Here is a 24,017-nt window from a genome sequence, read left to right on the forward strand (position 1 = left end):
AAATGATATTTTTTCACCAGATTTGATACGCTGATGTCTGAGCACAGTCTGAGGCAATACAAAAAAAAATGGTATGCCTGCACCACTAGTTGGCCTCATAATTTAACAAAACCTATGACATTGAGCAAACCCTATGGTCAAACAACTGTTTTTTCAATAAACTAAAGTGTACAGCCATGATACTAGCTAGATGTAACACAGTCATGACCTGAGATTCCATGCACGAGTTTGTCATAGCGCCACCTAGTGGTAATTTGTTATTTTCACTTAAAAATACCGTAACCTTACATTTAAAATCATGAGTCATCATGGATTATTCCTTTCATGGCTTTGAGTATAATCATTGATGGCTTGCAAGTCACTCCCTAGCAACCAATGAGAATACCCTAGCAACCATTTAGCAAGCTGTATCTCTGTATCAGAACATCGTAGAGACGTGGGGTTCGGCTCTTTTGACTCATTAACCCTATTTTAACATTTTGTGACCCGAGTTTTGCCATTGCAAGCACCACAAACATTTCCTTCAGTGTTCTATTTGTCAATGTTCCGTGAGAAGAGAGGGAGACATTTCACTGAACGATAGCAATTTTTGCTAATAACTTTGAACACGTGTGTCTGGTATCTTATTTTTCATCATTTATTTTGTACAATGCAGCAAATCTACACAGCCATGCCCTTAATGGTCTTAATGTCCCAAATCGCTTGAACCCCGGTAATCGCTGCTTGCAGCTATATTTCAAATTGTATTTTGTTATTTATGCTTTTATTTTGTTACTGTTTTTATTCTTTTTGTTAAGTAGTTTTTCTTCATTTTGTCTTATCTGAATTTCTATTGTATTAACAATATTTTTTGTAATAAATTGCATGATTGCATGTTTATGAGAACCTTTTTTAATGGATTAAAAAGAATTCTTTAGCCATTCTTTTGTTCTTTATTAGACACACACGTATAGTCGTTTAATAGCCGTCTATTTAACGGCTAGTCTATTCTTGGGCTATGATAGACGTCTACTAGATTTTCACTGACAGCCCAAAATTAGCCTTGTTTTAGCCTAGACCCACATTCACCGTCTATTAGACGTGTATATGTGTAGACGTTTAATAGCCGTCTATTTGATGACTAGTCTATTTCTTGGGCTATGATAGACGTCTACTAGATTTTCACTGACAGCCCAAAATTAGCCTTGTTTTAGCCTAGACGTCAGGGGGGTGTTTAGACGGCTACTAGACGTCTATTAGCCGCAAAATTGCTTGCTGGGATGTGATCCATTGCGCGATCGGTCTGACTCGCGTAAGAGAGACGAGCGTGCATGCGTGTGTGTGAAGGGGTTCTTTTTTAAGCTATACTCTCTTGCAATTGAACGTGAACACGTTTACTACTTAAAAACATCAAAGCTAAACATCATATCTAGTCAAACCGCATAACGACATCGCTACAAATTCAGTATGGGATTAAAATCAGCGAAAGCTACGTTACCTTGTTTCATCGAGGCTTGGTGAAACAGCAGTGGATGTTTTCGGTTCAGATGCTGAATGTAATGTAATGATCCCAAACTTTAGACATTCTCTCTCTGCCGTTTATGGACATATTTACTCTCCGCCATCGCGCCAACTAAATTCAAAATGTATCACGCGCTATGATGTGCTTCCTGGACATTGAACAACGGTCCGTGTAAATCAGATATCGGCGCGTCTAGTGCGCGTCATAGGAATTTAACGAGGATTTGAGGCAGAATTTTTGCCTCGAGGTATTTTTTTAATCGAGTTAATCGAGTAACTCGATGAATCGTTTCAGCCCTAGCCACCATGTTCGATTCAGTTCTCAAGATGGTCGCCGCCATACTGTGTGAGTCTGTTCCCCCGAGGTGGTCAGAGTCTTGCATATAGAGAACTTGTGTCACCACCAGGGGCTGGCTGTTTTATACTAAAGCCACGCCCCTTTGCAACTCCCACCTCGAGGAGGTCCCCAAAGCCAACCCAATGACCAGACAAACACGGGAACAGGTAGGTAAAATTTAAAACAAGCTTTATTTAGTTAAATATTTAAAAGAATGGGGAATTTGGGGAAAGGGGAAATTAAAACTAATAGGCCTCTTCTTCTCCCTCCAGGGAGACTGCAGCCACGGCAGACAGGCCAAGGGCAGCAAGGGTGCCAACCACCATAAGCTGGGGGAAAAGGGAAACGTCAGGCTCCGGCCTGGGCCCTGCTAACCGTGGCGCCCTCCTTCTTCCGTCCTGGAGGCAGAATAATTTTGGTGTGACTGGTAAGGAAGATCTCCACTGTCGGTGTACCTTTCCTCGGGCCGGCAGGGGGTCCTCGCCCCACGTGCCTTTACGTTCCCTGTTGTACGTCCGTCCACGTTCTCCTTATGCCCCACAGATAGTCACTGCTACACAAAAGCACTGTTAGCTTGCACTTGAGGTGTCTCTCACCAGCTCTGCTGCTTGCAGCTCTCTGGGTGGGTATCACGTTACACAGTCTGTTTCCTAATTGCTTCTCCTTGCTCTCCACAGGCGGTCTCTAGAACACAAATGACACTGTTGCTTGGACTTCGGGTATTGCTCACCGGTCCTGCTGCTTACAGCTCCCTGGGTAAGTATCACGTTCACAGTTTGCTCTTCAGTGGTTCACTCTCGTTCTGCTCTCTCTCCACAGGTGGCCGCTATGACACAAAGACACTGTCACTGGGACTTCGAGTAATTCTCACCGGCTCTGCTGTTTACAGCTTTCTGGGCAGGTATCACATTCACAGTTTGCTCTTCAATGATTCACTCTCGTTCTGCTCTCTCTCCACAGGTGGCCGCTAGGACACAAAGACACTGTTACTGAGACTTCGAGTATTTCTCACCGGCTCTGCTGTTTACAGCTTTCTGGGCAGGTATCACATTCACAGTTTGCTCTTCAATGATTCACTCTCGTTCTGCTCTCTCTCCACAGGTGGCCGCTAGGACACAAAGACACTGTTACTGAGACTTCGAGTATTTCTCACCGGCTCTGCTGTTTACAGCTTTCTGGGTAGGTATCACGTTCACAGGTGGCTCTTCAATAATTCACTCTCGTTCTGCTCTCTCTCCACAGGTGGCCGCTAGAACACAAAGACACTGTTACTGAGACTTCGAGTATCTCTCACCGGCTCTGCTGTTTACAGCTTTCTGGGTAGGTATCACGTTCACAGGTGGCTCTTCAATGATTCACTCTCGTTCTGCTCTCTCTCCACAGGTGGCCGCTAGAACACAAAGGCACTGTTGCTGAGACTTCGAGTAATTCTCACCGGCTCTGCTGCTTACAGCTTTCTGGGTAGGTATCACGTTCACAGGTGGCTCTTCAATAATTCACTCTCGTTCTGCTCTCTCTCCACAGGTGGCCGCTAGAACACAAAGACACTGTTACTGAGACTTCGAGTATCTCTCACCGGCTCTGCTGTTTACAGCTTTCTGGGTAGGTATCACGTTCACAGGTGGCTCTTCAATGATTCACTCTCGTTCTGCTCTCTCTCCACAGGTGGCCGCTAGAACACAAAGGCACTGTTGCTGAGACTTCGAGTAATTCTCACCGGCTCTGCTGCTTACAGCTTTCTGGGTAGATATCACGTTCACAGTTTTGCTCTTCAATGATTCATTCTCGTTCTGCTCTCTCTCCACAGGTGGCCGCTAGAACACAAAGACACTGTTACTGAGACTTCGAGTATTTCTCACCGGCTCTGCTGTTTACAGCTTTCTGGGTAAGTATGGTTCTCCTCCGTAGGTCAGCAGAGGGGCGAAGGTCACACACCACCTCACCGGGTCGAGCGCTGCCCTATCTCCAATGCCCTTAGGCCGATCGATTCCTAGACGGGGGCGCCCTTTTCGTAGAGACCACGGGGCGGCGGACCCTTTCGCCTCTGACTCTGCGACAAAACAGACACAGGTAAGTTCACACCACGAATGTTTCCAGTGGTTTACTCACGGTCACGGACAGCTCTTTGTCTGCGTCCCTTCGTACTCCAAACAGCACACTATTTATAGTAACAGTGGTTTCTGTAGTCGTTGGCCTCTCTGTCCTCTGCCCAGTGGAAGAAAATGGATGATGCGGGGCTTCGTCTACAAGACACACAGCAACCCACAGCAATACACAGCACCACTCCAAACGTGAAAAAGATTTATTACACAGTCTCACTCACCACACTATAAGTGCACCACAACAAGGGAAGCGCCCGGTGTCCTCCACTGCGCTTGGGCTACGATAAGGCGATGGGAAATACGACCACAATAAGTCTCGTTGCGGTGGCTGTTTGAAGTTGGACTTCTCACGGCTCGCCCACCACGCTCTTATAGGGGTAGGGCCGCCCTCCTTCTCCTGGAGGTTTCCAATAGTTATACCAGTTAACTTTTGCCAGTTACTCCACACAAAAAGGGTATACTCACGGCGAAATAGCCTTTGTTTACGTTGTACCAGAAGGTCAATTTTCTTCCTGCTTTACTCCTTCAGTATTGATTAGAACAAGTTCCTTTCGACCCATAGGATTTTCCTGTTTACTCCAGCAGCTCCACAATCAAGACTGCAACGAGAGAGAGAGAGAACCACAGACAGCCACCACGTCCAAAAACGAGCACAGCTCCGTTTCCCAGCACACACTAAGCACCCCTAACTGTGTTCTAACTGTGCTTTATATACTCCTCTCTGTACTATAATCATCCAATTGCCCGGCGATCTCTTCAACTAGGCACAGCTGTGCCCAATCGGCTGATTACAGCCTCCGTGAATCTGCCGGATGTCCGGTGTTTCCGTTTTCCGGTCTGGACGGAAACATCCGGGCGGAACCAAAACTTCCTCAACTTTTGGTTCCGCCCTGAAAGATCGTCACCCCGTGACATCCTCCCCCGCCAATGCATTCCAGTCCCTGGAATGCCTTTGAGTAGTCCACTCACCGTAACGGGAAGGGGGTCGGCCTCGATTCTCCCGTTGGGAGCGCCTCACAGGGGAGTCAGGTTCGGCGGGCTCAGGCACAACCTCAGGTTGTCCTTGGGCGGCCGGGGGTTCGGCTGGCGCTGGTACCGGCTCTGCTTGTCTCTGGGCGGCCGGGGGTTCAACTGGCTCAGGTGCTAGCTCTGGCTCTCCTGGGGCGGCCGGGGGTGGTGCTGCCACGGGTAGGCCTGGTACCACAGCCCATCCTTCCATCCAGGGGGCCGTCGGTGCCGGTTCTGCCACTACCTCCTTCGCGACCTCGGGGTAATTTGGGCAAGGGCGAATCATGTTTCGGTGCACCACACGTTCCGGGCCAGCCTTTCCTTCCGGCCGGATGGTATACACCGGCTGTCCCGGCCTCTGTTGCCTGCAGACTACGTACGGGATGGGCTCCCAACGGTCACTCAGCTTTCCTTTGCCTTGCCGCCGATTGTCTCGTACCAAGACTCTCTCTCCTGGCAACAAGGGGGCGTCCCGGGCCGTCCGGTCGTACAGCCGCTTGTTCTTTTCCCCTGTAGCCCGTATCTTCTGGGATACCTGCTCGTAAGCAAAGTGTAGCCGTTGGTGATGGCGCCCCGCCCATTCCGTCACGCTCCCTTCCTCTTGGCCAGCGGCCACTCCCAAGACCAGGTCCGTGGGCATCCGCACATGTCTGCCGAACATCAGATAAGTGGGGGCATACCCCGTCGTACTATGAACGCTGTTATTATAAGCTTGCAAAAGATTCGGTAGAGCACTCACCCAATCGCTCTGCTTCCGTTGGTCCAGGGTCCCTAGGAGCCCCAACAGGGTCTGATTAAACCTCTCACAACAGCCATTTCCTTGAGGGTGATACGACGTCGTATGGGTCTTCGTACACCCATACAGCTGGCATAATTCTCGGATCACCTTTGATTCGAAATTTGCCCCTTGGTCTGAGTGCAGGAACTCTGGACATCCGAACGTTTGGAAGACGTGCCGCCATAGAGCCGTTGCGGTGGTGTTTGCCGTCTGATCAAGGGTGGGAACTGCCCATGCGTATTTTGTAAACAGGTCGGTGATTACTAAGATGTTCGGATAGCGGTCCTGTGGCCGGCCCAGTGTCAGGAAATCCATTGCCATGATGTGGAGGGGGGCTTTGGCATGTATGGGCACCATCGGCGCTCGAGCCTCTCGTCGAGATTTAAACAACATACACCTGGGGCAAGCTTGGACCAAGCTGCGTACTGACGCTTCCAGCCCCGGCCAGTAGAAAAACCTGCGCAGCAGCGATACTGTCCGTTCCTGTCCCTGGTGCCCCAGCTGATCATGATAGGCGGACACCAAGGCTGCTGCTTGATCGGCGGGCACCACGATCTGGCGCACCTCTTCGTCCAGTTTTGGGTCACTAACCTTCCGGCAAAGCACCCCTTCCTGTAGTTCCAACTTATCCCACTGTCCCAGCAGTCTTTTTCCCGTCTCTGTTTGGGTCAGCCTCTCAGACGAGGTCGGCCGTCGGCCCTGCTCCACCCACATCTTTACCTGACACACATCCTGATCCTGGGCCTGCCTCGCTTTCCACCGACAGGGGTCCCAGCCCCAATTCTCCGGTACCGCCTCTTGCTGGCCTCCGGGGGCCTCCACGGCCCCTATCAGATAGCCCTCCCTCTGGCTTTCTTCTTCCTTGCCTCCCCGGCAACCGGGGTGGTCCGCCTCTGGCAATCGGGACAAGGCGTCCGCGTTCGTGTGTTCTCGCCCAGGCCGATACTGCAGTCGATACTCGAAATTGGCAAGTTGTGCCACCCAGCGCTGCTCCACAGCTCCCAACTTCGCTGTCTGTAAATGTACCAAAGGATTATTGTCTGTAATCACCGTTACCTTAGCACCCCAGAGGTAGTCCTTAAACTTCTCGCTCAGGGCCCACTTCAGGGCCAGCAGTTCCAGTTTAAACGAGCTGTAGTTGGCATCGTTCTTCTCAGCTGGGTGGAGGCTTCGGCTTGCATAAGCAATCACCCGTTCTGTTCCCGCTTGTCGTTGGGCCAAGACCGCCCCCAACCCCAGGTTGCTAGCGTCTGTATACAAGATAAATGGCTGAGTAAAGTCTGCATAGGCCAAGATAGGAGCCTGTAACAATTCCTGTTTCAATCTCTGAAATGCCCCCTCACAGGACTCATCCCAGTCAATCGGGGGTGATCCCCGTCCCCGGTTCCGCCCTGTACCGACCAGCAGCTGGTTAAGTGGCTTAGCGATCTTGGAAAAATCTTTGATGAACCGTCTGTAGTATCCCACAAACCCCAGAAATGAACGTACTTGCCTCACAGTCTTGGGCGCACTCCAATCTCTCACTGCAGAGACTTTCCCAGGGTCTACAGCCACCCCAGCAGCGCTGACCACGTGACCCAGGAACTGGACTTCTCGCCTCAGCAGATGGCATTTATCGGGTTGCAACTTCAGCCCATATTTCTCCATTGCCTGGAAAACCTCTTCGAGGTGCCGGAGGTGGGAATCGAAATCTGGGGAGTACACAATTACATCATCTAGATATACCAAGACTGACTCCATTAACTGACCTCCCAAACAGCGCTGCATCAGGCGTTGGAACGTGGCTGGGGCGTTGCAGAGCCCGAAGGGCATCCGTTCCCACTCGAATAGTCCAAACGGGGTCGTGAAAGCGGTCTTCTCCCTATCGGCCTCGGCCACTGGCACCTGCCAATACCCACTGGCCAGATCCAGAGTGGAGTACCATGCAGACCGCGTGAGACCCGCAAGGGAGTCTTCGATCCGGGGTAGGGGAAAAGCGTCTTTCTTAGTCACCAGGTTGAGCTTACGATAGTCCACACAAAACCTCCAAGCTCCCGACTTCTTCTGCACCAGTACGATGGGGGCTGCCCATGGGCTACTGCTTTCCCGGACGATGCCCCGCCCCAGCATACCCTGTAATAGTGAGCGTACCTCTGTATACAAAGTGGGTGGGATCGGCCGGTACCTCTCCCTGCTGGGTCCTGCATCTCTAGTCGGGATATGATGTTCTACCACCTTAGTGCATCCGTAGTCCTCCTCGTGTCTTGCAAACACATGTTGCCATTTCTGAAGGAGGGCTTGGAGTCTTTGTGTCTGCGCCTGTTCCAGCTTTTCCCCTTGCAGGGACTCACCTGCCAGGTGTCTCGGCGCGTCCCTCTCCCCGTTGTTCGAAGGGGCTTCCATCTGCGTCAGGGCCACCTCGATGACAGTGGGGCACACCTGACGGAACTTAACATCTCTCTCTTCCCTCACCTGATGGGGTGCAACCCCCGTGAGTCGGGCCAGCCGCTGGTGTCGGTGTAAGTGTACTGGGTAGGGATGGTCATTTCGGACCTTTACAGGGACCCTCCCCCGGTGGACCGCCGCTAGGCCTCGTGCTACTTCCACTTGGGGGCAATCAGCGTGGGGTTCAACCAATACCCACTCTTCGGGGCCAACTCCTCGGGGGGCCACTCTCACCCACACCATGGCCTCACTCCTAGGGGGGATAGATAAAGCATAGCGACACATCACTCTTCCTACCTCTTCCCGGCCTCTACGGACCTGGGTCATCTGGACCCGACGACAGTCGGCGACCACTCGCTCCCATAGGGGCCTCTCAACAGGGGAGATCCTAGGGCCGGGCCTAGCCCGAAATAACTCCTCCCAACACTCGGAGAGCACGTTCATCCCTAGTAGGGCTCGGTGGACTCCCAAACACCTGTCTTCCACGATGATCACCCCTTTTTGGGGAACTAACACCCCGTGCACTTCTAAGTCCGTCAGCCGATAGCCAATGTAAGGAATCTCTAAGCCGTTGGCGCCCCGCAACGTCAGCCAGGGGGCCTCTCCTCCTTGGGTTCTCTGCTTCCCGAATACTTCCTGCGAGAGACTTTCGGCAAACAATGTCACTTGAGAGCCTGTATCTACCAGGCACTGTACTGTCTTGCCACATACCTTCACCTCCGCCGTGGGGCTATGCCCCACCATCTGGCCTCTTGAACTATCACGTCTTTCCGGGTCTCCTCGAGGGGTCCCGGCCACACGACCCACTGTGGCCGGCCGTCCTAAAAACCCCCTTCCGATGCCCTGCGAGGCCCACACTGACGGCTATAATGCCCTGGTTCTCCACAACGATTGCAGATTGGTCGCCCTTGGTCATCCCACTCAAAGCGGGGCCGGTTAAAACGGTTCGGGCGCCCCGGTGGCTCTCGGCCCCTCTCAGAGTAGACTCGCTCTCGGGGTGCCGGCCTCGGTTCCTCTTGCGCCCTACCTTGACGAAGTTCTCCCAGAAGAGTCTTAGATAGTTCCGACATCTGCTCTCGGACATCTTTCAACAATTCTACTCTGAGGGCTTGCTTCCAATCTGCGTGTTCAGGTGGTGCTGCGGTGTTCCCACTTACGGCTGCACATACAGGGGTTTCACTTACTTCGACCTCATCACCTTCCAAGGCCAGCGCCTCCTTCTTTAGGTCCTCAAAGGTGAGCCCGGAGTCCCGTCGAAACTGGACCCTCAGACTTTGTCTCACGGGGCCCTCTTTCATCCCCAGGAGGAACTGGTCGCGTAACAAGGTCTCTCCGTCTCCTAGCCCATGGTCTCGTCGGGCCTGCAGGCGAGTGAACTGCTCTCGCAGCCTGAGGGCAAAAGCTCTAATAGGTTGTCGGGGGCCTTGTTTACAATTAAAAAATTGTGAACGGAGGACAGCTACGGGGGTATGGTCGCCATATTGTTCAGTAAGGAACTGGAACACAGTCTGGGCGGTGGCTCGGATTGCTTCGGGGGCGGCTTGTACCTCTCGCCGTGCTTCTCCCTCTAGGGAGTTCAACACAAACTGGAGCCGCTGAGCGGCGCTAAGGCCCTGTAAGTCGGCCAAGTACTCTAATTGGGCCTTCCATTCGGTCAGTCGTACCTCCGACTCTGCTCCTCCGTATTTCTGGATCCATGGGCTTCCCATGATAATAGACGTGGCACGGGGTGGGGCTGCAGGCCCCGCGTTGTCAGTCATTGGGTGACCTTGGTTACTCAACTCGAGGTGGGGCCCTGCCGACTACGCCAAAATCTGTCACCACCAGGGGCTGGCTGTTTTATACTAAAGCCACGCCCCTTTGCAACTCCCACCTCGAGGAGGTCCCCAAAGCCAACCCAATGACCAGACAAACACGGGAACAGGTAGGTAAAATTTAAAACAAGCTTTATTTAGTTAAATATTTAAAAGAATGGGGAATTTGGGGAAAGGGGAAATTAAAACTAATAGGCCTCTTCTTCTCCCTCCAGGGAGACTGCAGCCACGGCAGACAGGCCAAGGGCAGCAAGGGTGCCAACCACCATAAGCTGGGGGAAAAGGGAAACGTCAGGCTCCGGCCTGGGCCCTGCTAACCGTGGCGCCCTCCTTCTTCCGTCCTGGAGGCAGAATAATTTTGGTGTGACTGGTAAGGAAGATCTCCACTGTCGGTGTACCTTTCCTCGGGCCGGCAGGGGGTCCTCGCCCCACGTGCCTTTACGTTCCCTGTTGTACGTCCGTCCACGTTCTCCTTATGCCCCACAGATAGTCACTGCTACACAAAAGCACTGTTAGCTTGCACTTGAGGTGTCTCTCACCAGCTCTGCTGCTTGCAGCTCTCTGGGTGGGTATCACGTTACACAGTCTGTTTCCTAATTGCTTCTCCTTGCTCTCCACAGGCGGTCTCTAGAACACAAATGACACTGTTGCTTGGACTTCGGGTATTGCTCACCGGTCCTGCTGCTTACAGCTCCCTGGGTAAGTATCACGTTCACAGTTTGCTCTTCAGTGGTTCACTCTCGTTCTGCTCTCTCTCCACAGGTGGCCGCTATGACACAAAGACACTGTCACTGGGACTTCGAGTAATTCTCACCGGCTCTGCTGTTTACAGCTTTCTGGGCAGGTATCACATTCACAGTTTGCTCTTCAATGATTCACTCTCGTTCTGCTCTCTCTCCACAGGTGGCCGCTAGGACACAAAGACACTGTTACTGAGACTTCGAGTATTTCTCACCGGCTCTGCTGTTTACAGCTTTCTGGGCAGGTATCACATTCACAGTTTGCTCTTCAATGATTCACTCTCGTTCTGCTCTCTCTCCACAGGTGGCCGCTAGGACACAAAGACACTGTTACTGAGACTTCGAGTATTTCTCACCGGCTCTGCTGTTTACAGCTTTCTGGGTAGGTATCACGTTCACAGGTGGCTCTTCAATAATTCACTCTCGTTCTGCTCTCTCTCCACAGGTGGCCGCTAGAACACAAAGACACTGTTACTGAGACTTCGAGTATCTCTCACCGGCTCTGCTGTTTACAGCTTTCTGGGTAGGTATCACGTTCACAGGTGGCTCTTCAATGATTCACTCTCGTTCTGCTCTCTCTCCACAGGTGGCCGCTAGAACACAAAGGCACTGTTGCTGAGACTTCGAGTAATTCTCACCGGCTCTGCTGCTTACAGCTTTCTGGGTAGGTATCACGTTCACAGGTGGCTCTTCAATAATTCACTCTCGTTCTGCTCTCTCTCCACAGGTGGCCGCTAGAACACAAAGACACTGTTACTGAGACTTCGAGTATCTCTCACCGGCTCTGCTGTTTACAGCTTTCTGGGTAGGTATCACGTTCACAGGTGGCTCTTCAATGATTCACTCTCGTTCTGCTCTCTCTCCACAGGTGGCCGCTAGAACACAAAGGCACTGTTGCTGAGACTTCGAGTAATTCTCACCGGCTCTGCTGCTTACAGCTTTCTGGGTAGATATCACGTTCACAGTTTTGCTCTTCAATGATTCATTCTCGTTCTGCTCTCTCTCCACAGGTGGCCGCTAGAACACAAAGACACTGTTACTGAGACTTCGAGTATTTCTCACCGGCTCTGCTGTTTACAGCTTTCTGGGTAAGTATGGTTCTCCTCCGTAGGTCAGCAGAGGGGCGAAGGTCACACACCACCTCACCGGGTCGAGCGCTGCCCTATCTCCAATGCCCTTAGGCCGATCGATTCCTAGACGGGGGCGCCCTTTTCGTAGAGACCACGGGGCGGCGGACCCTTTCGCCTCTGACTCTGCGACAAAACAGACACAGGTAAGTTCACACCACGAATGTTTCCAGTGGTTTACTCACGGTCACGGACAGCTCTTTGTCTGCGTCCCTTCGTACTCCAAACAGCACACTATTTATAGTAACAGTGGTTTCTGTAGTCGTTGGCCTCTCTGTCCTCTGCCCAGTGGAAGAAAATGGATGATGCGGGGCTTCGTCTACAAGACACACAGCAACCCACAGCAATACACAGCACCACTCCAAACGTGAAAAAGATTTATTACACAGTCTCACTCACCACACTATAAGTGCACCACAACAAGGGAAGCGCCCGGTGTCCTCCACTGCGCTTGGGCTACGATAAGGCGATGGGAAATACGACCACAATAAGTCTCGTTGCGGTGGCTGTTTGAAGTTGGACTTCTCACGGCTCGCCCACCACGCTCTTATAGGGGTAGGGCCGCCCTCCTTCTCCTGGAGGTTTCCAATAGTTATACCAGTTAACTTTTGCCAGTTACTCCACACAAAAAGGGTATACTCACGGCGAAATAGCCTTTGTTTACGTTGTACCAGAAGGTCAATTTTCTTCCTGCTTTACTCCTTCAGTATTGATTAGAACAAGTTCCTTTCGACCCATAGGATTTTCCTGTTTACTCCAGCAGCTCCACAATCAAGACTGCAACGAGAGAGAGAGAGAACCACAGACAGCCACCACGTCCAAAAACGAGCACAGCTCCGTTTCCCAGCACACACTAAGCACCCCTAACTGTGTTCTAACTGTGCTTTATATACTCCTCTCTGTACTATAATCATCCAATTGCCCGGCGATCTCTTCAACTAGGCACAGCTGTGCCCAATCGGCTGATTACAGCCTCCGTGAATCTGCCGGATGTCCGGTGTTTCCGTTTTCCGGTCTGGACGGAAACATCCGGGCGGAACCAAAACTTCCACAACTTTTGGTTCCGCCCTGAAAGATCGTCACCCCGTGACACTTGCACTTGCATCCTCCTTTCCTTTTTCCCGGACATGATAGGGACTCACCTCTGATTAAGTCTGTAGAGGACACATTGGGTTCCAAGTTATGGGTGTGGTCACCAAGCTCTGCAACGGAGAGTTGGCCAGAAGGGATGCTTGCACCACTGAGCTGTGTCTAAACAGGTTAAACAGAAAAATGCACATGTGAACTTGGACATCACCTACAAAATTGTGTTACTGTACAGTTGAACTGACTAAAGTCACACTGTTGTAAAACAGACAGCTGTATTCAAGCAGAACTGCCTGATGTTATATTGCAGAACTGGACTTCTGGTCTCGAGGAATGCCAGGGAAGATTGGGTTGTGCATCACTTTAGAAGCCACCACACCGTCACTGGTTCACATCCTTGTCACAATATGTTTATATGAAAACCAGATTGAATACCACCAAGAAGTGACTTTTTAAAACTGTTGGCACTAACAAGCAATGGGTATTTTGTAATATCTGTGGCATCATGAAACTGACACAGCATAACAAACAGTAGCTTTAAAGACGGAGATGATTTCATTGTTATCAAGACATCTAGATGTATAGGCTTTAAACATTGACACCAATTCATAGGGAAAAAATCTAAATGACCCACCTCTTTACACCAGGGCCATTCTTTCCCACCATAGTCATAAGTTATTTCAGTTCCTGCCGTAATTTCCTTCAGTGCATAAAGGCAGAGATGTGGCTTCTCTTCTGCTTCGATCAACTTCATTCTGCAATTTGGTGCTTTGTGCTCATCGTTTACCAGTCGCCCAAATAACCTATCTTCAAGTGCTCCATCAATACTGCAAATGTACAAACATTATGCATACTTTTGAATTGCACTTTAATTTGTGGGCAACTACACTAATGCCAACATCCAATACAAGTATAGTTGATAAGTTAAAGAGCAGCATGAGATCTTTACTTCAGAAATCCTGACTTCTCACTATAGAAATCGAAACATATAAGTCATTCTGAACTTGTCTTCCGCTTCCATATGAAGTCAAACATGAAGATCGAACATGCATTGTGGGACAGTTTACGTCTATGTTTAGCTTCAGCTGCATCAATAAGTTTCCCTTTATACTCCACCACAAAGTCTCCTTGATTGAAAGCAGCTAAAGTGAAGATCTCACGACCTGCAGACACAACCTTATTAAAGACACAGCAGACAATCCACTGGATACAACTCAGCACTGCAAATAATCACATCAAATTTAATTATACCTAGAAATTGCTACTATGCAACTTTGTGTTTTTTTTTTCAATTTTACATGTAGAATGATGAATACATGTCCAAGTGTAGAAAACGGCAACAGACCGTCCCACTATTAACTAAAAAATTATTAAAATACTATTAACCCCTTTAAAGAGTGACTAAACCCTAAACCAACATTTTTTTAGTTAATGATTTGTAAGAATTATGCTTTATAAGTGCTGTTCATTGATTTGAGGAACTTTTTTGACATTTGGATATAAAGTGTTTCAATACTACAATATATGGTGTAAAAACGTCTGAGTGCTGCCCTCTTCAGGTTGAACGGTGGCTACTGCAGATGAATTTTCCTATTGGATGTTGGGTCGAAAAAATAACTCGTGACGTAAGCAGGTTCAAGCTCACCACGCCCTTGTTACGATCTCACCACACACTTTCTACAAGCTTAGTTCTTCCCCTCTATCTCCGTTGGGATCTGCCCACTTTTCTTGCATTTTTCAAATATTGCCAGTGGGTGGAGTCAGGCTCTGACCAGGGGTTTAGTTACATTTTAATTTATATTGATGGTTGTACAATTAATAGCCATAGACGGAAAACCACTTGTCATAATATCAACTTAAGAACCAGTGACGTGTAACTCCTCAGTCTAACCTGCAGTGTGTCAAAGTCACTCACCTTTAACTGGTTTAATATATTTGATTTCTAACATTAAATTATTGTCTCTTCCTGCAAGGATGTGATGAATGGCATCCTGAAAGGGATTAGTTCCTGGTCCGTGTACGTTTTGATAGTTTGTTTTTTTAGTTTGTTTCTCTTCACCCAGCGTATTTAAAGGAACAGTATGTAGGATTGTTCAACTGGTACTGCAATCACACAACTGGTGGCCAATACACAACATGACAACATAAACATCAGTTGAGGGCTGCAACTCCACTTTTTAAATGACAATATCCTGTTGTCAGTGATATAAGTATTTGAAATGAAAACGATTTCTTAATGTCTAGTAACATATCAGGGCCATTTTATAATTAATTTATATAAATTTCTTACATACTGTTCGTTTAAGCCCAGTGTGTGCATTGTCTGATGTCGGTAATTGTTAGTGTTATGTTTCGTGCAGGGTTATTATCGTAAACTAAAACTATCACAAAAACTGAAACTATTAGTGAAAAAAAATTTCATTAAGTGAAATAAAATAAAAACGAGGGTTTCTAAAAAAAAACCTAAAACTAAACTATAACTATGTGGACCTGGAAAACCAACTAAAACTAACAAAAATTTTGGAAAACAAAACTTGCGTTTTTCGTATTTTAAATGTTATTGGATCAGCAGTTTAAGACGGAGTCACTCATATTACTTTTATTGTTTTTCATCGAGAGACATTGAGGAAAGCATAACATCTGCTCTGTGTTTGTTGGATAAAACTAAAAATAAAAAAGTTTGACTACAAAAAAACTGTTATCCACTTAAAGTAGTGGACGTTTACTTCCAAGTCGTCAATGCGGCCTGCCCATCAAATCCGAGCATTTCTCAAGTCAGCCTCTAAACCAGGGTACAAAATAGCCGATTACTTATTGCTTTTGATGTTTCTGGATGTAAAAATCACGCAAACGTCATAAGTTTATGACAACAGACAACAGTATAAAACGATAAAATACGACTGAGCCATCTGCCCTTTAAATACTGCACTTGGATCCTCTGCTTTGTCGCGCGACTGGACACGCCCCATCCAGTCACCAATGGTTACTGTCACTCGTGTAGCCGGAAGTAGAGGTCTTCACGTGTCCACTTAGATCTGAAAACCCGAGGTCCGACCCGAGACCCGATCGGGTTCGGGTCTAAAAGTTTCACATGTGCCTCGGACACGGGTCAAGTACAATAATAGCGGCATCGGGTTTCGGGTAATTTAAAAATGAATGTGTTTTTTCTGAACGGACCCGAGAAGACCCAAACTCTCTTGCCTGTGTGCGTCAATGTCCTTTTCAAACCTCTCATCTGTTTGCCAAGACACTTGCGACATTGTGTGGTTGTCGGAAAGTTCATTTTCGTTGAGAAAAACATGTCAGTCAATTATAAATGCACATTTTAGCGGTTACGTTGGTGTCGTCGTCAGATAACAAAGTAAAACGAATGGAGCAGCTCGCCAAATTGGTTGCAAGGCCACCGGAGTTTCTTTCTGTCTGACTGCTGCGTGTGGGTCTGCAGAATGCACACATGTCAGTGCCGTTTACATTCGGTTCCAGTCGGGTTAAAAACAAATTTTCACTAGTTCGGGTCGGACTCGGGTCTAATTTTCTCGGGTTTGTCTCGGGTCGGGTCTTTCTTTAAAAATTTTTTATTTATGCACGTCGGGTTCGGGTATGAAGTGATTCGGGTCATTTCGGGTCGGGTACATTTCTTTGGACCCGAGAAGACCTCTAGCCGGAGGTGGCCAAGCTTCTATTGAAACAAATGAGATTGCGTCGCTCTGCTACTGCTAGTCGCTGCGAGTCTGAATGCAGCTTTGGAATGCTGTCCCAGAACGCAGCAATTTAGGGTTTTCGAACGCAGACTAAATATGTGCCCCAGACGCTTTCTTGGCCACCATTATATTTTTTCAAACTCGACCAGGCTCGACCAATCACATTCCCCATGCGCACACATGCATAGAATTGTGGGACAGGACGATGGTATCTCAGGAGACAGAAACATGGAGATTCAAACATGCCTCGATGCCTTCCTGCCTTGATGCCTTCCCTCAGACGGCAGCAATTTAGAGTTTTCGGACGCAGCAATAGACTAACTAAATATATAGACAATTTTGCATGATGTTAAAAACACTGGTCCAGAGATTAGGTGATAAAACATGACCTGGGTTAGGCTGTGCTTCTCAATATGCTTCCTCATTTTCTCGCTCCTACTTCTTAAGATCCACAAACCGATTGAGCTTTGCCATCTTATATGACATCTCAATTTTTTAACTGCACCACAAGGAGGCGAGGAACGAGGAGGCTTCCTGAGGAGTCATAAGAGAAGATGCGCAAGTGCATCCTATGCGGAAGTGTTTTATCAGCTAAACCTGACACACATATAATCTTCTCCGCCTTCACATCTTCACGTCTTTACACACGCACAAATCTTAGTATTCAGGTCATTCCTGGGATTCGGTAATATTTCAACTTGGACTTTTTTCATTTTTGAACTACATATGATTACATTTATAAATACCCCACATAGGCACATATCAAACCTTCAAAAATCATATTTTTTACATCTCAGACATTAAAGACTTTTTATTATTTTCTGGGTTTTTTTCAGATTTGTACACCTTGTATTCTCAACCCCGTAATGGACAAATGAATTAGTTTAAACAGGATTTTACACAAAACTTGTTATAAAACAAACATCTATCTGTTGCTCATGTGTCCCTCATACCAATTCAATGACTTCAAATGTAACTTTTATGATAATTTTCACATTTGTATGTGATGGAAGTTACAAATATCCAAATTGTTTGTCTGTGGTCTCTTTATTTTAGTAAGAAAAAAAATTAATTTAGATGTTTCACTAAAACCAGAATTTTACTGTGTAAGCCCTTAACATGCCGGGTGGTAATCAGCAAGAAATGCTTTAATTTAAAATTTTCTTCCTGATTTTATTTTCCAAAAATATTAATTTGACAGATTTTACTTTCTCTTTTTACTGTTCTTAAGTTTTATAGGCTACTTGATGTTGCTATTGTGTTATTGGTATTGAGTTATATGTTTAGTAAACTGATGAAAACAAAAGTTTTTTTTCTCGGGGGCATCATAAATGAATTATGCTTATCAGCGTCACTGACACTGACCATGCTGTTGAAAAGAGCTGATCCCAGGAAGGACTCATTAAACCTTAAATTATTGGAAATGTAGACTCATTTCAGACAGTATATGTAATACTTAGACCTATATGAATGATAAGTGGTATAGACATTTATATAAATTTTTAAGCACTTTTAAGAATGTCTTTATTTTAATGTAGCAAGGCTATGCACTTTAACTTAATTTGACTTAATTTTTCTTGTTAAATATTTTATATTTTTAATGCACTTGATAATAGAGAATGAACTTTATACAGAGAGTGAGGAATGAGGATCTGCCATTTCACTTAATGCTTCATCTCCAACTAAGGAAGGAAACAAGGATGCACAAATAAGAATTGAGAAACACACAATTTTCTTCTTCTTTGACATTTTATGGTGATTGGCAAATCAACTTTAGGGAAATATATTACCATCTACTAGGGAATAATAAAAAACAAATAAAAACACAAATTCACAGTTTGTCGATGCTTTTAAAGCATGTGCATTAACTTCCTGTTTTAACCATATCACCATCAAAACTAACCTTAAAATTATGTTATACAGCATCTTGATCAGATTTTGACAAAAATTTAATGTCAAATTGATAACAAAGTGCCTGCTGGGAACTTCACAATGAGGTTGGTACAGAGATAGAGAACCAGCAGAGCAGAGAGACGAAGAAGGTGGAGATTAGGTTATTTGTAGCAATCTGCCTCAATACAGATTTCTTTCTGGTGTGGGTTCGTATAGTAGCAACATTCATGTCTTGTCTTGTATTGGGGGCTCATTAAAGTCTTGGCTGTTGCTTTTTTCCTTCACAAACTCTTGTGGGAACCTTTTTTTCTTCCCTTGCTCTAATTAGTCAAGAATCTCAAGTTCTATAGAAACCTCAAAGGTCTTAAAACCAGAGCAACATACAAAATGATGCATTTCTTTTCTAATTTCCCCAAATGTTTACTGTCCCTTTTGTATCCCTTTAAGATTCAACTGTGAGGTGGGATTGAATTGTCACAGTATAAAAATGGATTTAACAGGAACCTTTAAAATAATTGGTTTTGAAATCAACACAAAATTTGCAGTGTCTGTCAGTGTAATCAAATGAAGTGACAATAATACTAATACAACTAAGTAGATTTTCACAATTTTGCAGGGAGGAGACAAATAACTTGCCAGTGTTGGCTCCACCTGTGGTATAGATCCTTCTCCATGATCCTGCCACACCGGAGGAAGGAATCGATGCCGCCGAGGAGGGGAGAGAAACCATGTCCATTTCCTCAGTGAGATCCATCTGCAAACCCCACGAGTGCAGTTGCCGTTCTGCCTCAACAGAAGCGGGACCAGAGCCATGAGGGGCACGAACCTGAGCACCCTTCTCGAAGAGCACGAGGTGGAAATGCAACACGTGCACAGGAAGCTGCTCACAGTGCACACAGTCAGGTCCCTCAAGACCCAACTGTGCATGCTGAGCTCCAAGGCACATTACACAAAGCCCATGTGTATCCTTTTCCATGATGTAGCGCCAACAGGGAGGTACACACAACTTAAACTTTTGGGACAAACTTTTTTAGGCATGACCTCAGATTGTGACGGTCAAAAAAAGTGTGTGTGTTTGTATAAGATGCATTCTTATACCCCTGGTCTGCATGGCCTCCAGCTCATTATCTTATTATCTCATCGTTTATTTGTTACACGTGCTTCAGATCAGTCACGCCAAGGTGTTCCCCAAAGTGTTGCTATGGCGCTGCAACTCGAGTTCTCTTGAGAAGAAACGATCAAGCCAATAAACTTTATTTACAATTAAACAAGACCTATTCCTTAATTTCTCTGTGGATCCATTGTTCCAAAGCTCAGTGAACTGATTCATATCTATTGAAGGATCTGATTGATGTGTGTTCAGTTTAGTGTTTTCACCATTGTTTCTAATTGAGCCTAAGCTGTGCTGACTTGAGTGAATCGTATTGAATGCTAGTGTTTTCCATATGTGTCACGGTAGGAAATCCTGTTTCCACCGTGTCATGTGTGTGTGTGTTTGTTTGTTCACTCACCCCATCCATGTGCTCGTTAGAGCGATCCCCTTCACCTGTGTGTTGATTGTCTCGCTCCAGCTGCTCATCATTACATCACCTCCATATATACTCACCTGACTTTCTGTTCCCTGCCAGATTCTTTCATTGTGTTGGGTCCCGTGTTGTTTGGTTGTCTCGTGTCGCGTCGGATTACTGTTACAGTTGGATGTGTATTGTCGTCGTCTTCGTGTGGATGTTCCCGTGTTCAGCCTGGATTTCACCACTGCTCACTAGTGATGGGAGAAACGAAGCCTTTCGAAGCTTCGAATCAATTGAACCAATTGCTTCGAAAATTGATTCAGTTTTTCGAAGCAGTTCGAAACCCACACACGCTGGCGACCCCTGCTGGTCAAAATAGTGTATAAGCAGATGTGTCAAAACATTTTACACTTTTTTTTACAAAACAATAGCAAGATTTTTATTAAAATATGTTAAAAAAATTATTTAACTTAATTCAGACATAGTTAAAAGTGTATTATGTGTTTTTAGTTTTATTTAGGGCAAACAAATGAATAAAACTAACTACCATTTTAATTATGCACATTTATGTCATTAAATCTGTCTATAAACAAAAAGTAGACAACATGGCAGTGTTATTAGTCAGAAGGATGGATGTTTTATGAAATTTCATAATATAACTGACCCGAGTTCACCTAAACTTGTTAGACACTGGTCATGTGATCAACTCCCCCTAGTGGTGAACCATCGGGTTTTCGAAACGTTTCGAAACAGTTATGACGTAATGAAGCCTCGTTTGCTAAAATCACGTGACTTGGGCCAGTTTGAAACAAGCTCCGAACCACTGATTCGAAACAAAAGATTCGTAAATGTTTCGAAGCCTCATGAAGCAGTGCTTCGAAAACGTCCATCACTACTGCTCACCACTCCACCAACGTCGCACTCAATACTCTCTACACCAACTTCCACCGTAGTCTTAGCCACCATTGTCAGCAACACCAACACCGGACTGTGTCTTCCGCATTTGACTCTTAATACTCTCTCTCTGTTTATATTTAATAAACATTGTTGAATTTTCCCCTGCAGTTGTTTCCACTCCTTACGTGTCATTACAATATGACCAGATGGTGTAACGCCGGTTTCACACCGCAAGTGTGAACGTGAGCAGCGCGTGAGGAGTAGTGATGGGCAGTCCGGCTCTTTCCATTGATTCGGCTCTTTCGGCTCAAGCTCCGGCTCTACATTTTAGTGATGGCAGTCCGGCTCTTTTCGTAGATACGGCTCTTCTGGCTCGGCTCCCGTAGAGGAGCCGGCTCCCCTGCATGCGTCTGAAGATTCGGCTCTGCTCGTTCGCTACAAAGAATCGGCTCTTAGAGCCGGCGTTCGCGAACGACTCATCACTAGTGAGGAGAGTGTTTGCCGTGCGTGGCCATTGTGCCTTCACACCGGCTGCGTTTGCAGCGCATACTGTGCAGTTTACTAACAGTATAAAAATCTCAAATCTCACATAACTTTATTTTACATGCATTTATGAGCAAAACCTCTTCAAGATGCTTTTTGAAGGTCAGTGTAATTTATAAAACTGTGATTTGTTTAATCCACTTTGTTTTCGTGCTGTTCTGGTCCGTGTAATGTCAGATATAGACACAATACACAATTATAGACATAAAATTATAGACATAAAAAGCCCAAATACGTTTCTCTTCACGATAAAATAAAACATTCACCCAGTGATTGACAGCATGAAGCAGTCGATCGGGTTTCCCTTCAACAGTTGAAGCATAATATTAGATTTATAGATGTATCTACTAAGATCTTAAGATTATTAAGATAGATGAGGCAGTCCTGGGAGTGAATGACAGTGCAGTCTTCTGGCAACAGTGTGTTTTTAAATATTTCATTGCTTTATTTTAAATTGTTCAAAGTCATGACTGTTTGAAACACACTTGGCCTCACATTCGTGATTTTATTGTAAAATTAAACTTTTTCGCGTCAATCCATGACCATTTAAACCATAAACAATGCACTGTCACTTTAATTGAGCGTGAGCAGCACAGAAAAAAATATCGCAGCAATTCTGCTTCAGCGACGCTCCTGCCACGCGAGCATGCGCTGCTCCCGCGTGCGGTGTGCATGCTTTAACTTGTTAACATGGGTTTTGAAGTAACAGTTCACCAAATCTTACTCATGTGTCAAAGCAGGGGATATATATAGTGTTTATAGTTCAGCAAAATGGTTAGGCTTCTTACAGGTGACTTTTTTCAACTATATTTTATAAGTTGTGACAACTCATCTTTGTTGACATGACTTGTAAATCTGAATTGATTTAACAAAAATACAAAAAATTTTAAGGCAGTAAAGTATTTTTTACAGTGCACCTTACAATAGAACCAATACAGTAATTACAACCAAAATACTGTACATTAATACAGATCACTCATACATTTATTACAGAGATGGTCACCTAAAAGCCAGCCTAAAAAGATAAGTCTTAAGACGAGACTTAAAAATAGAAAGATTTTCACTGGTACGTACATCTAATGGTAGTGAGGAGCTGCATAGCTAAAGACTCAAGACACCAGAGACTTTGTATGAATCCGGAGAGGGACAAGTGCTATAGGGAATTACCTGATCTTAACACACGAGATGAAATGTAGTACTGGATAAAATCAGTTAAGTAAGGTGGTGCAAGGTTGTTGAGTGTTTTGTAAGTAAGAAGGAGTCATTTAAACTCAATACCGTACTTAATTTAAAGCCAATGTAATTCTATTAGTATTGGAGTAATATGGTCAGCTACATTTTTTTAAATGCAACTTAAGACAGACTTGTTTGCCATGGCGTATCCCTCTAGCTGACGTGTTTTTAATGTGCGTATTATTGTTTTTATTAATATTGTATTGTACCGAGATGTTGTAAAGCACATTGGTCAACATATGTTGTTTGAATTGTACTACACAAAAAAGAAGACATTGACAAGAACAGATAAAAACTGAAGGAAAACAGGAGAGCTTAAATGGATTGAAGATGATGATGATGAAGTTGATCGTTGGCAGGTGAGGATGATGGAAAACATGAAGGTAAGGAAGTGTAGAGGATGATGGGATTCCAGAGGGAGGCAAACAATGAATACATGGGGAAAAGAACAGGAGGACCGACGGGGAGTGGGAGATTTATTCTATATCATTAAATATATCATTAATTGTATACAGTACATTTTATAATTTGTATAAATGTAATTATTTATACTTGATGTCAATTATTGCATCCTAATAATCTACAAAAATTGTGAGGTGAAATATAGTGTAGAAAGCATCTAATTACTAATTGCAAATGTAATCATTTCATTTGTTAAATACAACTTATTTTCACCTGCTATTGTCATTTTGTGTTCTAACGCATCTGTCGCTATTTGCACTTAGTGTAAATAGTGGTTTGCTAAAAATAAATGAAAGATCATAACATAAAGTCTAAGAAAAGGTCAAATAGTTAATGTTACTTTTGTTGTTTTGAATAAACTTAGTTTTAGCTTCCATACTTTCTGTCTAACTCAAGAAAGATATTCCCTCATACTGGGAACTTTCTTAATAAATAAGGTCATTTATGAGATAAGTGTGTTGAGCCCATTTGAACTCTTTGAGAATCAGGCAGACAGTTCCTGTGAGGACCATGACACTCAAGAAAACACAAAAGCCAATCTACAGAGCTTTCAACTCAATGGAACAGCAGTACCTTCTGAACCTTCACACAATGACAAATGAGCTGCCTCCCATTCCTCTCATGTGCTCAGAGCTATATATCATCATTGGTATGAGGCCTCATAATGCCACATTCACTGTTACACAATAAGATTTTGTTTTGTAATAAATAGTTCCAGTCTCAAACATGACACCAAATGAAGTTTATTTAACTAAGTTCGGGAGAAGCATGATCATCTGATCAAACCAATCAGCGCTAAGAGGTGCCTATAAATAGCAGTCCCTCGCCTCTATCCTGTGTTTTTGCAGCATCCCTCCTCCA

The 24,017-nt window shown here is 45.6% G+C and overlaps 1 protein-coding gene across 1 annotated transcript; it reads right to left on the minus strand.

Moving 5' to 3' along the window:
* Positions 1-3,535: 3,535 nt before the first annotated feature.
* LOC141282477 (uncharacterized) lies at positions 3,536-19,486 on the minus strand. Its single transcript, XM_073815468.1, has 7 exons — positions 19,147-19,486; positions 13,950-14,136; positions 13,551-13,743; positions 12,973-13,081; positions 9,697-9,884; positions 8,992-9,408; positions 3,536-8,785 (listed from the first exon to the last, which is right to left on the minus strand). The coding sequence occupies exons 1-7, from the start codon at positions 19,484-19,486 to the stop codon at positions 4,841-4,843; spliced, it is 5,379 nt and encodes a 1,792-aa protein (XP_073671569.1). The 3' UTR covers positions 3,536-4,840.
* Between the last annotated feature and the right edge of the window lie 4,531 nt (positions 19,487-24,017).

This window comes from Paramisgurnus dabryanus, chromosome 8 (assembly GCF_030506205.2).
Source record: "Paramisgurnus dabryanus chromosome 8, PD_genome_1.1, whole genome shotgun sequence".
NCBI classification, from domain to species: Eukaryota; Metazoa; Chordata; class Actinopteri; order Cypriniformes; family Cobitidae; genus Paramisgurnus; species Paramisgurnus dabryanus.

Coding starts and splice junctions, on each gene's coding strand:
- LOC141282477 (XM_073815468.1), bottom strand. CDS start 19,486: ATGGAAAAGGATACACATGGGCTTTGTGTAATGTGCCTTGGAGCTCAG. Junction 13,082..13,550: donor AATGGCCCTGGTGTAAAGAG/GTGGGTCATTTA, acceptor TAACCTGTTTAG/ACACAGCTCAGTGGTGCAAG. Junction 9,409..9,696: donor AGGGAGAAGCACGGCGAGAG/GTACAAGCCGCC, acceptor CTGAGGGTCCAG/TTTCGACGGGACTCCGGGCT.